The sequence below is a fragment of the Stegostoma tigrinum genome, chromosome 1 (genome assembly GCF_030684315.1).
Source record: "Stegostoma tigrinum isolate sSteTig4 chromosome 1, sSteTig4.hap1, whole genome shotgun sequence".
In the NCBI taxonomy this organism is placed as follows: Eukaryota; Metazoa; Chordata; class Chondrichthyes; order Orectolobiformes; family Stegostomatidae; genus Stegostoma; species Stegostoma tigrinum.
Genome location: NC_081354.1, coordinates 170978631 through 170995165, shown reverse-complemented (window position 1 = coordinate 170995165; position 16535 = coordinate 170978631). Strand labels below are relative to the sequence as shown.

At 42.3% G+C, this 16535-nt stretch overlaps 1 protein-coding gene across 3 annotated transcripts in view; it reads right to left on the bottom strand.

Moving 5' to 3' along the window:
• Window positions 1-2263: 2263 nt before the first annotated feature.
• smox (spermine oxidase) overlaps window positions 2264-16535 on the bottom strand; it is a 37121-nt gene continuing 22849 nt past the window's right edge. For all 3 annotated transcript variants that reach the window (XM_048539447.2, XM_048539463.2, XM_048539456.2), the window contains exons 6-7: window positions 12625-12785; window positions 2264-7346 (exon numbers count right to left, since the gene is read on the bottom strand). In XM_048539447.2, the coding sequence (XP_048395404.1) occupies window positions 7194-7346; window positions 12625-12785 (314 nt within the window). In that variant the 3' untranslated portion in view covers window positions 2264-7193. The remainder of the gene's footprint in view (window positions 7347-12624; window positions 12786-16535) is intronic.

Below are 16535 nucleotides of genomic sequence, written 5' to 3'. Positions count from 1 at the left end.
TACTATGCAATCTACCAAGGCTGAGTGTATCTGTGAATGTGCATACATGAGCAGATGATTAACAGTATACACCTTGTGCTTCACAAATAAACTTCCTGACGTATCATCAGTTACGTTTGAGGTGGGTATCCTACATTTCCCACCCATTGAGGCCGCTGCCAGCTCCATCCAACAGTTTGGAATGTGGAAAGATGGCAGCATCATGGAGCTCCTTGGGAATCTGTTGCATGGCAGCGTGAACCTATCTGTAGGCTTGGTTTGCACCAAACAACTGCACGTCCCAGTCGCGAACCATTTCAACTCCCCCTCCCATTCTTTAGATGACATGCCCATCCTGAGCCTCCTGCAGTGCCACAATGATGCCACCTGCAGATTGCAGGAACAGCAATTTATATTCTGCTTGGGAACCCTGCAGCCGAATGGTATCAATATGGACTTCACAAGCTTCAAAATCTCCCCTCTCCCTACTCTCTCCTCTCCCCGCATCCCAAAACCAGTCCAACCTGTCTCTGCCTCCCTAACCTGTTCTTCCTCTCACCTATCCCCTCCTCCCACCTCAAGCCGCACGTCCATTTCCTACCTACTAACCCCATCCCGCCCCCTTGACCTGTCCATCCTCCTTGGACTGACCTATCCCCTCCCTACCTCCCCACCTACACTCACCTCTACAGGGTCCATCCCCGCCCCTTTAACTTGTCCGTCTCCTCTTCACCTATCTTCTCCTCTATCCATCTTCGAGATGCCTCCCCCTCTTTCCCTATTTATTTCAGAACCCGCTCCCACTCCCCCATTTCTGAAGAAGGGCCTAGGCCCGAAACATTAGCTTTCCTGCTCCTCTGGTGCAACTTAGCCTGCTGTGTTCATCCAGCTCTACACCTTGTTATCTCAGATTCTCCTACAGCTGCAGTTCCTACTATCTCTGAAGAAAGAAATGTGCAGGAGTAGAGATGCTCATTAATAATATCTCTGGGGAAGCTGGCTCTCCAGAATGCAGAATGCTAATTCAGAATACTGTTAAATAGGAAACATACTACTAAAAAACATAGCAAAACAGAAAAAGCAGCATATGTTTATTTTCCTCTGATAGATTTCATTTTGGTCGTCACTTCAAATGCTCTCCCTCTCTTTCAGCCTTGGAATAAAAACTTCTGATTTTGAAAAAGTAAAACCATAGAACTGTGAATGCTGTAAATCAGAAACAAAAAAAAGCTGGAAAAAATCAGCAGGTCTAGCAGCATCTGTGCAGAAGAAGGCAGAGTTTTAATGTTTCAGACTCAGTAACCTTCTTCAGCAATTTCTGCTTTTGCTTCTAATTTTGAGTCTTGGATCTTCATTACCCCAGTCTTTTCTCCATCACAAGAATGTGAGACAGACTCTCAGGTGGATCAGTGAATCAGGATGTGAATGAATTGTCCCCCAAGAAATCTGAACACTTATGAACAGGATAAGCAGCATGAGACATGAGCCACAGAAATTGGTACTAATTAACCCATAAACAGTCTGTTTAGATTACAATGTTGTGGTCCATTGCCATGTCTCTATCTTTGGACTAGAAGACCCAGGTTGAAGTCCCACCTGCTCCAGGGCAGTGTCATGTCTGAACAGGTTCACTAAATTACCTATTTTGCCTTGGTTTCCCACCCATAAAGATAAAGACAGTAGATGTATAGGAAGACCACCACATGGAGGCTCCCTTCCAGGTCACATACCATTCTGAACTCTCTTGCTTGTTTCTCCACTGTTGCTGCTTCAAAATCCTAGAATCCCCTTCGTAGTTCCAGAAGGCAACAACCCACTACCTTCTCCAGGGTTCGCATTGGCACTGTGGTATTGTCACTGTAATTCAGAGACCCAGGCTAATACTTTGGGGACATTGATTTGCATGGTAAAATTTGAATTCAATTGAAAAATCTGAACTCCTTTGTCTAATGATGGCCCATTGCCAATTGTTGTGACAACCCACCTGGCTCACCATTGTTCTTTACAGAAAGAAAATCTACCATCCTCACCTGGTCTGGCCTAAGTGTCACTGCAGACCCACAGTAAAGTGATTGACTCTGAACTGTCCTCTGAGCCAAACACACAGTTCAAGGGTAATAAGTACTGACCCATCCAGCAATGCTCACATCTCAAAAAAACATCCTACCACCTGAGAACAAGAATCTAGCTTTAAGAATATAACCTCATCAAACTGGGCATTGTTGTTCTTTGTAATCTGCACAATCAAAAAGAACTTTAAATAAAAAGACAAGTTACAAAATGGAACTGTGTTAATTCAGTTTTATTTATTGAATAGTTGGACCTCATATTATTCGGACTTGTGTGCAATATTTAACATTTCTTAAAAATTGCAATTACTTTTGCCATTGGCCTGTCCAATTCCATGGCTGATCTGCATCTTTCAGCAATCTTTAAGCGCATTTGTTTACCACATTCTCTCCATATAAAAGAAAAATATAATTGCAACATAAATGCATGGCAACAAAACTGTTGTAATTAGGCAAAACACGATATTATCAAATTAAAAGTAAGACGAGCAGGTCACAGTAACACTAGATTGTAGCCAGTCATTAAATTAAGTAAACATAGAAGTGTTAAGATACTGATAGTGCCACATTCTATTTCTTTCCACATTACATCAATGTTTATTTCAACAGTTACAATGGGCGATAGAGGGAGTGCCAGCCATATGCAACATGTATGTACATAATCATGTGCTTATGTTTGCTAAATGTAGTCAATGATTTCATGAGTTGGGACAATCTGAAGGAAGAAAATTGCAATCTTTTGAATGCATGAGAAAATATGTAATTGAATCACTTCCCTGATATTCATTGATAGACTACAGAGCATCCGACAGACTTGTCCAAACAATGCAGGGGGTGGAACTGGTCTCTCCATGGCACAAAACAGACAACAGTGATTTGGCAGCCAGCTCCAGGCCACGTACAATGGAGAAAGAAATTAGTAATGTCGCAATATACTGCCAGCCCAGTTTCTGCTGTTGCTGTGCATCAATTTTCTCCCTGCCCACATACTAATTAAGATATTTATAGCCAAAGGTTATAGGGCAGCAATGGTTCAGGGAGAGAGAGAAAGAACTTGCATTTACAGATTCCCTTTCATGACTTCAAGGCACCCCAGCATACCTTACAGCTATTGCAATTCTTTTTGTGTGTCTCAAATTATTTGTGACACTATCTTGATTTCCAATTCTTTTATAGTTTTACCTAGCAAAAATCTTAATCGATTTAAAATTGATTTTGAAAAAGTAAAACCAAAGAACTGTGAATGCTGTAAATCAGAAACAAAAAAAAGCTGGAGAAAATCAGCAGGTCTAGCAGCATCTGTGCAGAAGAAAGCAGAGTTTTAATGTTTCAGGTTCAGTGACCTTCTTCAGCAATTTCTGCTTTTGCTTCTAATTTTGAGTCTTGGCTCAGATTCACTAGCTCTTAAAAGGACAGTTAGACCATAAGACAATAAGACCATAAGACATAGGAGTGGAAGTAAGGCCATTCGGCCCATCAAGTCCACTCCGCCATTTAAATCATGGTTGATGGGCATTTCAACTCCACTTCCCTGCACTCTCCCCGTAGCCCTTGATTCCTTCTGAGATCAAGAGTTTGTCGATCTCTGCCTTGAAGGCATCCAACGTCCCGGCCTTCACTGCACTCTGTGGCAATGAATTCCACAAGCCCACCACTCTCTGGCTGAAGAAATGTCATCTCATTTCAGTTTGGAGAGTTGGGCAGATATATGGCAGATGGAGTTCAATCTGGGCAAATGCGAGCTGATGCATTTTGAAAGATCAAATTCAAGGGCGAACTACACAGTAAATTGAAAAGTCCTAGGGAAAAATCGGTGAAGAGAGAGTGCTGGGTGTTCAGGTCCATTGTTCCCTGAAGGTGACAACGCAGGTCAATAGGTTGATCAAGAAGGCATATGGCATGCTTTCCTTCATTGGGCGGGGTATTGAGTGCAAGAGTTGGCAGGTCATGTTGCAGTTGTATAGGACTTTGGTTCGGCCACATTTGGAGTACTGTGTGCAGTTCTGGTCACCACATTACCAAAAGGATGTGGATGCTTTGGAGAGGGTGCAGAGGAGCTTCACCAGGATGTTGCGTGGTATGGAGGGTGCTAGCTATGAAGAGAGGTTGAATCGATTAGGATTATTTTCATTAGAAAGACGGAGATTGAGGGGGGACCTGATTGAAGTCTACAAAATCATGAGGGGTATAGACAGGGTGGATAGCAAAAAGCTTTTTTCCCCCAGAGTGGGCGACTCAGTTACTAGGGGTCATGAGTTCAAAGTGAGAGGAGGAAAGTTTAAGGGAGATATGCGTAGAAAGTTCTTTACACGGAGGGTGGTGGGCGCCTGGAACGCGTTGCCAGTGGAGGTGGTAGACGCAGACACGTTGGCATCTTTTAAGATATATTTTACAGGTGCATGGATGGGCAGGGAGCAAATGGGCACAGACAGTTAGAAAATGGATGACAGGTTAGACAGAGGATCTTGATCAGCGCAGGCTTGGAGGGCCGAAGGGCCTGTTGCTGTGCTGTAGGATTCTTTGTTTCTTTGTAAATTTACCCCCTCTAATTTTAAGGCTATGCCCACGGGTTCTAGTCTCCATGCCTAACGGAAACAACTTCCTAGCATCCACCCCTTCTAAACCATACGTTATCTTGTAAGTTTCTATTAGATCTCCCCTCAACCTTCTGAACTCTAATGAGTACAATCCCAGGATCCTTAGCCGTTCATCATACGTTAAACCTACCATTCCATGGATCATCCGTGTAAATCTCTGCTGGACTCGCTCCAGGGCTACTATGTCCTTCCTGAGGTGTTGGGCCCAAAATTGGACACAGTATTCTAAATGGGGCCTAACTAGAGCTTTATAAAGCCTCAGAAGCACATCACTGCTTTTATATTCCAACCCTCTTGAGATAAACAACATTACATTCGCTTTCTTAATTACGGACTCTACCTGCAAGTTAACCTTTAGAGAATCCTGGACCAACACTCCCAGATCCCTTTGCACTTCTGATTTGCAAATTTTCTCACTGTTTAGAAAATAGTCCATGCCTGTATTCTTTTCTTCCAAAGTGCAAAATCTCACATTTACTCACATTGAATTTCATCAGCCATTTCCTGGACCACTCTCCTAAACTGTCTAAATCTTTTTGCAGCTTTCCCACCTCCTCAGTACTACCTGCCTATCCACTTATCTTCATATCATCGGCAAACTTCGCCAGAATGCCCCCAGTCCCTTCATCCAGATCATTAATATATAAAATGAACAGCTGCAGCCCCAACACTGAACCCTGCGGGACACCACTCGTCACCAGTTGCCATTCTGAAAAAGAGCCTTTTATCCCAACTCTCTGCCTTCTGTCAGACAGCCAATCCTCAATCCAAGTCAGTAGCTCACCTCGAACACCATGGGCCCTCACCTTGCTCATCAGCCTCCTGTGAGGCACTGTATCAAAGGCCTTTTGGAAGAATAGATAGATAACATCCAGTGGGTTTCCCTGGTCTAACATACTTGTTACCTCTTCAAAGAATTCTAACAGGTTTGTGAGGCACAACCTCCCCTTACTAAATCCATGCTGACTTGTTTTAATCTGACCCTGCACTTCCAGAATTTAGAAATCTCATCCTTGACAATGGATTCTAGAATTTTCCCAACTACCGAGGTGACGCTAACCGGCCTATAATTTTCCATCTTTTGCCTTGCTCCTTTCTTAAACAAAGTAGTTATAACAGCAATTTTCCAATCATCTGGGACTTTCCCAGACTCCAGTGACTTTTGAAAGAGTTCTAGATCTTCACAGCTTTAATATAAAGAAGATCTTCCTTAAGAATTCTAGCTCTGCTTTAGGATTTTGCCCTGGTTTTGGACTCCACTATCAGAGGAAATCATTTTCTTTATCCACCCCAATAATCAAATTAAACATTAGCCTTTACACTTCTATACTTGAGAGAATAAAAGCCTAGCCTATAGCACCGTCTCTCCAAATGTTTACTTTTACAGTGAAGTGTCATTCTAGTGAATCTATGCTGCAGCTCTGCTCACACTTCCCAAGTGAGGTGAGCAGGATTAATGCTGCACTTTTAACAGGATCTAACTAGAGTATTTTTATAAGTGTCATACAACATTTGTTTCCTTGGGATGAAGCTAAATGTTCACTTATCTTTTGAAGTTAAGTTTTCTCAATGTCCATTAGTTCTTAGTGGTTTTGTGCACATAACTTTAAATTTGTGTTTCACAGCTGTTAGCTTCTCACTAGAAAATGCACTGAGTTATCTTCCCTAAGTACCAGCTGAGTGACTTCACTTTTTGGATTAAAATGTACCTGTTTTGGCCACTCATTTAATCTATCAATGTCCCTATACAATTTTCTGCTTCCACCTATTTTCTTTACTGGGCCATCTAACTTGGTATCATCAACAAACTTGCATATACAGCTGTCTATTCCTTCATCCAAGTCATGTATAAATATACTAAAAGGCCCCAGTACATATCCATGAGGGATACATGCAACAACCTGCCAATGTCTATACTTCTTCGATTTCCTGTTTCTCAATTAAATGACATGGGACTTTTCATAGCTGCTTGCAACTCATCTTATCCAAAAAGGTGAAACCTTCCATAATATTTAGCACTACGCAAGAGTATCAGATTGAACTGTAATATGTTAGCTCGTAGACTGGAGCTTGAACTCCCAACCATCCAAACCAGAAGCAAGCATACTATCCTTGAACCACTGATAAAATGACTATCTAATAGAAAGAGGCAGAGAAACACATCAGCAATTTTCAGAACACCTTCAGATAGCTGCAACCTGGAGCATTTCTCACTGTCTCAGCTCCAGAGATAAGTTCCCGAACACCCTCTGGTGCCCTGTTATACCCATCATTTTATTATACCAACAACAACACAAGAAGGCACTTATGATACAGAAAATCAAAATGAGGTTAGAAATACATTAATTTAGAAATTAAAACAGTACTGGAGTGTAAACATTTGCATGGTCGAAGCTTTAGCAGAATGTGTTAGAAATAGACCAACCCACTTTAAAATGATTCAAACATATCCCTTATTAGACGAGATTATAATGTTGCATTTTAAGAAATAGTACATTGAACACATTTTTAGCCCAGTCTTCACAAGGTCTCAATAATAAGTGGTTTGTTAGTTTTCGAACTTTGTGCCCTTGCCTTGGTAGAGGTCTTGATACATTTCTATGAGACGTGCAGCCTCTCGCTCCCCAGAAAGCAGAGCACCGTGAGTCGTTGAGTAGTACTTTCTGTGAGTGGCCTCCCCAGCAAATAAAATCTGCATTGGCTAATAAAGGCAAAAACACTCATTACTAAATAATGGGTTAAAATTCCGATCACTTCACATTTGTTAAACCCAAAAATGTTTCACCATTTCCCAAGTCCATCGATGTCAATATTTAAGTCATATGAAATACATTCCATTTTCAATTGAAATTTGGAATATAAAAGGCAGAAATGTTATGCTAAAATTGTCCAGAACAGTAGGCAGGGCTCAGCTAACAGTACTGGACATAATTCTGGTCTAATGCAATACAGGAACAATCAGATGGCACTGGCCAGGTTACAGACGTGCTGCCAGCACTGAAGAAGTGTAGCCATGAGGAAACACTACATACACTGGCACAGTATCCTTAGCCAAAAAAAGAAAGCAGAGAGCAATTTAATTAAAAATTATGAGGGCCCAAGAGCGGGTGGATGGATAGGTTCTATTTCCATTAGTGAAGTGGTCAATAACCAGTGGGATCAGGGGGAAAGTGAAGGGGACTTTCTTTTACCTGGAGGTCACTGGGAGTCCGAAACTAAGGGCTGGATTTTCACAGAGCTGGACCAAATCTGGGAAGCTGGTCGTGACTGCAGAAATCCACCTCTGTTTCCAATGCATCCAATTTTCTGCAGGGAGTGGAAGGGGCAGGAAGTGGAAGTCTTGAATGGGAAACCCAAACTCTGTGAAGCCATTTTAAAACAGTGTCGAGTCAGAGAGACCCCATTTCACCCACGTTAAAGCTGTTAGCCTGTAGCGTCATGTAAAGTCACAAGTCAAAAAACTTGACATATAAACATCAGTAAGGCAGATAAGATCTGCTATGTGTCAGGATCTGAATTTCTTTAAAATCCCCAGATCTTCAAACTTGAAGAAAAAAAAAGTCTTATAACCTGCCAGAGTTCTAAAACAAAAAAAAAATCTGCTGGACTACATTGATTAGCAAGCTGACTGATTTCGGTGTTTTCTACCTAATCTGTTCAGGGGTGAAATGACACACCTCTGGAGCAGGTGGGACTTGAAGCTGGGCATTGGGACACCAACAATGTGCCATGAGAACCCTTAACCAAAAGTCCATCTGTTTCACATTTCCATAAGAATTCTTGGCTGACCTTTCCCAGGAGTAGTTATTATGGTTGAGGTCATTATGAATGCTTAAACAGGTTTCAAAGGTCACATAAGTACTTTTCAAAGCAGGAGGATCAGAGTTCAGTTTTGATTGAGAGTTTAGAGAGATTGCTAAAGGATTAGCTGTTTTGACATGCATACTGAATATAAGTTTATTTTTATAATGGGCTGAGCATTTGTTCAGATTTAAAAGCTTCAAATGGGGATCCTGAATGGGAATTCTTTGTGAATCAGGATTTCTAATATCCTCCTGACGTGAATCATCACTTTACCAATCAGGAGAAGATTCGCCACATAACTCAATACAGCTCAGGAAAATTATAGTAGAGGTGGGGCTACTCTTCTCATTGGGAGTTACTGATGTAATCTTTAGCTTTTTCAGTGTGAAAAGTATAGAGACCAATCCTGCCATTGTTGCATTCAATAAACAAAAGGGAAGATGAGGAGCAGAGCAGAAAATAGTTGATGAATGAATACAACAGGTGAATATTCTTAGTCTTTAAAGCGAACGTGAAGTCTTCAATTTGTATTTAGACCTTTTTTTCTTCTCTCTTAAATTTAGCTACTTTACAATAAGATTGTTACTGGTCGCTCCTTAATAAAAGCAAAATGTTACAGTTATGTTTAAAGATAATGAAATCTGGAGTCATTAATTCATAAAGTAAATAAATGGAGTGATGGCAGGACAGAGGATGTGTTGCTGCTACAGCATGTAGAAGCTGCTGGACACCAATATGATCCATATGTATAGTGTTTGCGGTTTGATCCAAGATGAGGAGCTGGAATCTGGGCTGCAGGCATAGCACCACATCAGGGAACAGGAATGTGGTCATGCTCCACAGATTAGGTAACTTAAAACTGGTTTGTGCTCAGAACAGGAAGGTGAGACAGGTATCAGGACTCAGGGTTTGTAATTGGGGAGCTTCAGCCCCTGCAATTCTCTAACAGTCATGAAGTTTTTGCAAGCTGTGTGGACAAGAGTGGGGACTGTAGGAAGGATGAATGAAGGAGCCATGCCACCTTGGAACAATTGGCTCTGAAAACATCACAACAATATTCCTGACAATGTGCTCCAGAAATAGAAAAGCCCTAGCCAAGCTGTTCCAGCACAGTTCCAACAGTGGCAATGTGCTGTTCACAACAAAAACAGAACAAATCAACCCTAGCCAACTGCTACCTGTTAGTCTACCTTCAATCATCAGTAAAATGCTGGAAGGTGTCATCAACACTTACTCAACAATAACCTTGTCACTGATACTCAGTTTGGAATCCACTGAAGCCACCAAGCTCCTGGCCTGCTTACAGCCTCACTCCTATGAAATTACGGAAATGGTGAATGATTATCCATTCACCAAACTTTGTGTTGTTGAACTAGAAGAGTGGGCTGTCAAGGGGGCTGCAGTGACACATACTGTTAATGATGCAGAAATAATGAAGAATGTTGTGAACCCTCCAAATCTAAAGGGACTGAAAAAAGACTGAAAATGATGATTTTGGTGAAGAGAAGAAAATAACTCGAGCTGATGTCACTTTGGCTTTATAGGCATTGATTAAACTTGCTTAAGGCAGATTTATTACTTAGTACAACAAGGTTCACTTTCTGCCCTCAATTTACATGGAAAAAACAATAAGCAAATCTGCAAGCTGACATGTTTGATATAGCTTCCAGGGCTTGTACTAGGATCCGATCGCCTACAAATTTTACATCATCAGGGATGGTTCCAAAGAGATTATTAGCTATTTCCTCTTGAGCCTGCATTATTATATTTTAATTCATGCTTTAATGTACTGTTGTAGATTAGAATTCAAAAGATTACTGTTCTTTACTTCCTGGCTACATGCATTTCTTTAAAACTTATTCCTTGAAAGCTCATACTATAAGTATGATGCTTGATTCCACAGGTAACTAACTCAGTTTACATTTTTTTTTATTGACCAGCGCTATCCATTTCCATGCATGCTGGATAAGAAAGATTTTACTGTACATTGTTATTACTCTGGACAAGTCTATCCTTAGGCTGTAAGTATGAGGACAAATGTGAAAAAAAAGATCAGGGGCTACAACATTAACTGAGAATAAATTAGTCGTTTTTGTTAATATTGAGAAACTTCGATGAATTTTTAGACTATCGATGTCAAAAAGACCAGTCAATAATAGTCTAGGTAAAATAACCAAGACAATTCCCAGCAATGACAGTCATTGGATTTCAAAACTGTACTCCACAGGGAGAAGACTGAGGAAAGTGGGGGTGACGCCCAGAGAAAGGATACATTGGGAATTTATTTCAGCTCAGGGAGAGGGAATGGTTTGAAGGGTCCCAGATGCAAATTCCGTATTAACTTTCAAAATACTTGGAATTTAAATAAAATGCAGAGTTTCGGGGTAGTGAGACTGATTGGATAGACCTCAACAAAGAACTGGCAAAGACATGGTGTCCAAATGGCCTTCTTCAGTGCTCTGTGAAAAAGTACATTCAGGGAAGCATTGGCAGTGAAACACAGCAATGATGTGGTATCTCAGGTGCCCATGTAAAATGGCTTTGCAGACTGTATGAGAAGAATTTAATTATTCACGAAAATTAATAATTGTAAAGAGTCATCACATCATGTCTGAGTCATTATTTTCCAAGGTGTCCAAATCTTACGTCTCCCAGCTTTCTATTTGCCAACTATTGACAGATGTGAAATTCCAAGGTTGCCCTCACCTAATCAGCACTTCTTATTTCTTCCTTTTCTCTGACTACCTTTGGCCTGGCTGCTGTCAGGTTTGAGCTTTGTCCTTTTTTTTAAATCTTTCATGGGCATGGCTGTCACAGAATGGCTAGCATATGATAATTGTTACACTTGAACTGTGACTTGGCAACCATTTCAGAGGGCATTTAATGGTAACCCGTTTCAGAGGGCATTTAATGGTAACCCGTTTCAGAGGGCATTCAATGGTAACCCGTTTCAGAGGGCATTTAATGGTAACCCGTTTCAGAGGGCATTTAATGGTAACCCGTTTCAGAGGGTATTTAATGGTAACCCGTTTCAGAGGGCATTTAATGGTAACCCATTTCAGAGGGCATTTAATGGTAACCCATTTCAGAGGGCATTTAATGGTAACCATTTCAGAGGGTATTTAATGGTAACCCATTTCAGAGGGTATTTAATGGTAACACATTTCAGAGGGTATTTAATGGTAACCATTTCAGAGGGTATTTAATGGTAACCCATTTCAGAGGGTATTTAATGGTAACCATTTCAGAGGGCAATTAATGAAAACCATTTCAAAGGGTATTTAATGGTACCCATTTCAGAGGGTATTTAATGGTAACCCATTTCAGAGGGTATTTAATGGTAACCCATTTCAGAGGGTATTTAATGGTAACCATTTCAGAGGGCAATTAATGAAAACCATTTCAAAGGGTATTTAATGGTACCCATTTCAGAGGGTATTTAAATGGTAAACTGCTGTGGGTCTAGAGTCACATACAGGCCAAACTAGATAAAGATAGCAAGATTTCCTCTTTAAAAGGCTTCAGTGAGCCAGAAGAAGTTTTCACAAAAATCAAATGATAGTTTCATGGCACCATTACTGAGACCTATTTTCACTCGTGTTTTTTTTTCTTTATTCATTCATGGGATGAGAGCATCACTGGCTAGGGCAGCATTTACTGCCTGGCCCTAATTCCTCAGAGGGCAGTTAAGAGTCAATCATGTTGCTGTGGGTGTCGAGTCACATGTAGGCCGGACCAGGTAAGGATGGCAGTTTCCTTCCCTAAAGGACGTTAGTGAACCAGATGGGTTTTTCCCAACAATTGACAATGGATTCATGGTCATCATGAGGTTGTTAATTCCAAATATTCATTGAATTCAAATTCCACCATCTGCCGTGGTGGGATTCGAACCCAGGTCCCCAGAACATTATCTGGATCTCTGGATTAATAGTCCAGTGAGAATGCCACTACCTCCCCATTCACATTTGTTAATGATAACGAAATGAATAGCCACTTTCAAGAGTTTCTATACGTCTGTTCCAACCTGTAGGTGCAGCAGCATGTCAACTCTATTTGGAATGAATACTTTGTTTCCCTAGTCCAGAACTCCTATTGACTATAACTCTGTCACATAACATTAGACCACCCTGACCTCCAACCTCACCACACCCTGTGAATACCGATGTGCTACTTACAGCCGCTTTTGTGCTTTTTGGATAAGGCAGGGGCTTTGCGAGTTTCTCAACATCTGCTCCACTCGAGCCGACGCGTGTGTAGGAGTAAGACCCGCGGATGTAAGGGTTACTGCCCCAACCAGACCGCAGGATCCTCCGGGGTTTCGGAATGTGTGGGTTCCCTGCGGACACAGTTTCGAAAGAGGTCAGCACATCTCCCAGAATTCTCTAGGGTGAGCGTCAAGTAACATTGCACTTTGAAATTATGCTCATGAGATGTTGACAACTGCCTCATCTCATGGAGGAATTATGCAAGTATGAGGTATAACATTTATAATCCATTGAAGCCAGAGGGATGTCAATTGACTCAGTCATCGACCAGCTGCCAGCTTGAGGCAGGTCGCAAATAAATGATTGAACTGTGCTTTTGAGTGTTTTTGTTTGCCAGAATCTGTGTTAGCATTTAAAGCTCCAAAAGCAGATGTATATCTAGCAGTGCATGGTGAATTTAGTTACAAAAAGGAACTTGATATCAAATAAGCGGTTAAACGCGAACATCCAACAAAGTTGATTTGAACTGTGGGATTAGTACATGCTGTGCACAATGTGAACTGCTTGGGCACATTTGAAAAAGGCACTCAATGTACTTTTACAAGTCATTTACACAATTTCATTAATACGAAGCCTTTGTCACTGCATTTGCAACTAGGAATGACCCACAGTTTGTCCAGTGTTACCACATGAGTTTCCACTTTCTCGGAATGTTGTAGATTAGGCATAATGGATCGAGAGTTTCCATGTGAATTCCACCCAGAACCTAGGCAGAAACAGACTGCAGAATTCTAAGGAGAAGTGAGTTACGTCCATAATCACTTGAGTCTGGATTACATATTGAGGCTCATACCAATACATTTGAGTAAATATTTCCACTTTGGCAAAAATCAGTGTCCAATCCATTCTTGCCATATTTTACCAATTGGCCCCTAGCACAAACACCACATCAGGAGGATTCTTGGCTCTTAGCCAATATACTTATGAAAAGAACTGGATGGCGACCCAGTCCAGGGCAGAGCTGTACATCGTAATGATACCAACAATCAGGGAGTATGTTGTGGAATTCCCACTGGCCGCAATTAAAAGTGAAACTGCGAGTGTGTTCATGTACGAGCTCATAAGCTCACCAACAATGGCAAACCATTGAAATCTTACCCCATGGCGGTTCCAGACGTTCTGGGGGAGTGGTCACGCAAGTGTCACGTTAACGCAACCAACCTGTCAATGATGTGGGGAGTAATATCATGTCATCTGCTGTTAAACAAGCCCTGCACCAGCAGCGATACAGTTCACAAGCCAGCTTGAATGCCAGCGATCATTTCAGCCAGGTCACTTGCTATTCAGCCCGCTGAGTTGGTTAGATTGTAGCCTAAGAGTACTCTTCATTGTCATAGCTGCCTTACTGGTGAGAGGCTGCACTAGCCCCGAATGGCCATGCCCCACCTGCTGTTAACCCAGCACTATGGGTCACACAATGCCTCACCACCATCACCACCCCCAGCTGACTGAATCTCCCCTGACTCTGATGGGTGACCTTGCTGACAAATGAACAGGCAAGATCCAGTGTCAAGGTCCTGGGCGCTCACCAGTGCTGGACTGGGCCAGTTGCAGATAGTCAAGGGGCACTGCAGAGATGCAAACAAACTAGCATTATTAGGAATTGAAGTTAACAGGAACCTTGGATTTCCCTTGCAAAACACACAGCATGCTCGGTCAGCTCCAGTGGCCAAGGAAGATCCAGGGACTGCTTCTCCCCATCACAACAGCCATCAGCTCCATTGCATTCTGGCTGTTTTCCCCTGTAAGCTGTGAAGCAGTGAGCAAAGGGTCTCTGTGATGAGAAGGCTATGAATACCTGCATGCTAGCAGGGCAGCAACATACAAGTGCGCTTGCTTGCTTGTGCTGGTATGCAAGAGAGGTAGTGAAGGATGAGCCCTTGAAGAAATGAAGCTTTGCCCTGGTAAGAATGCAGAATTGTGAGGCATACATGGTCCTTCAGAGGTCTAGCTTCTAGTCATTGGCAAAGAACATAAGAGCATTTCAAGCCAGTTGCCTACCTTGCTCCGACACTGCAGCCAGTTGAGTATCACAAAGTTGGTCCATCACCATGCTCTGCAGCTCACTGAATAGCACATCCATCTCACTCTGACAGGAAAACACCTCTCCTTTACTACCCACGTTGTCTGCTCAATGCTGGCATCCTCAAAACATGGCACCCTGCTTCCTGCTTCCAATAGGAGGTCCAGCAACCAAATACGCCAGGCTTAGCAGTGGCTGCAGACAGCACAGTTGAAGGTACAAGGGCAGCACAGAATGACATAATCAAGGTGTAGCACACAGTCAAACGCAAAGCAGCTCCCACCTGGGAGATGGGCCAAGCAAACAGGTAGCAGTCGCTCAGAGAGTGCAATGTTTGATGCAAGTTGTCAAGATGCATCCAGAAGTACAACTCAAAGCCGCTGCCCACCAAAGGCAAACAAACAGTCATGTGCCCCTCTAAAGCCCACAGCAGATTTTAATGCCCCCTCCCGCTCTTTTAGGTGTCAGCTTTGCTTTAGAACGTTGGCCTCAGAAGTTCATGGAATTGACTTCAACTTGGCTACTTGGCACATAATCCAGGCTGGCACACCCAGTGCAGGACTGAGGAACTTTTCAGATAAGACATTAAACCCAAGTCTCGTCTGCCCCCGCAGTGGATACAAGAGATTCCATGCCACTACTTCAGAAAGCAGAAGTTGCATTTTCTACTGGTGTCCCCCAATTAACTCACTGAAGAGATTATCTGGCCATTATCTGATTGCTGATGGTGAGAGAGGTTGGCATACACTAAGTGGCTGGTGCATTTTGCATATACTTGCATTCAACACAGTCAGAAGCCATTTGAGATAAACTGAGATTGTGAAAGGTTATATAAATGCAAATTTTGTCTGTGTGATATGTGCATGTGTGTATACATGTACATAATATGTGTATGTTATATGTGTATGTATGTGTATACAGAGTGTGTGTGTGTGTGTGTGTGTGTGTGTGTACGTACGTGTGTGTAAAGAGAGTGTGTGTGTTTTGAATGACTGTTTTGCGTTGCAAAGTCACCCCCAGTGTGTGTTCAATTTCTGCACCAGCTGAGGTTACCATGAAGGTTCCACTTTCTCAAGCTGTCCCCTAGCCCAAGGTGTGGTGACCCTCAGGTTAAACTGCCATGAGATGTCTCTCTCTCTCTCTCTCTCAGTCACGACAGGGCAGCCCCATGGTCCAGTTGGGGCAGCTGGGTACTTGTTGTTTGTGTTGTGCCCCCACATTAATCCAATACACGTAAATGAGCTTTTTGAGGAGAGTGAGGTCTCAAAGCTGGACCCCCCTGAGAATACCTTACGTGTAGGGTATTCCATTTAAAACACACTCATGGAACATGCTGACAGTTACTCAGTGCACTGCCACGTGGTGACAGGCCATGGTTGATGGTCGTTGATCCTGGCCCTACGATAGTTGGACATAGGTTGTTCCCATGATTAGTTTTGCTTGAGTTGTTTGAAGCATCAAAGGGAGGCCAGACATGGTTCAGCAGTAAAAGCAGAGTTGTGACCAGAAGCAAGTGCACAAACTCCTCGTGGTTACATTCAACAAGATCCCAGGCAGTTGCAGCATGACTTTGAACAATTTGAGCAGGGAAAGCAGGGATCACTGTCCGTATTTGTAATAGTAACCACAACAAGAACACAACAGCTAACACCGGGAAAAAAATAACAGAAACAAGATCAAAAACAGATCAGTGAGAATAGTCTTGGAGCACGCCAAAACAAAAAGCAGGATGAAAGGAGATGGAGAATCGAATACGCAAAGTGTACAACTCCTCCACAGTATTCACACTACCCTGGTG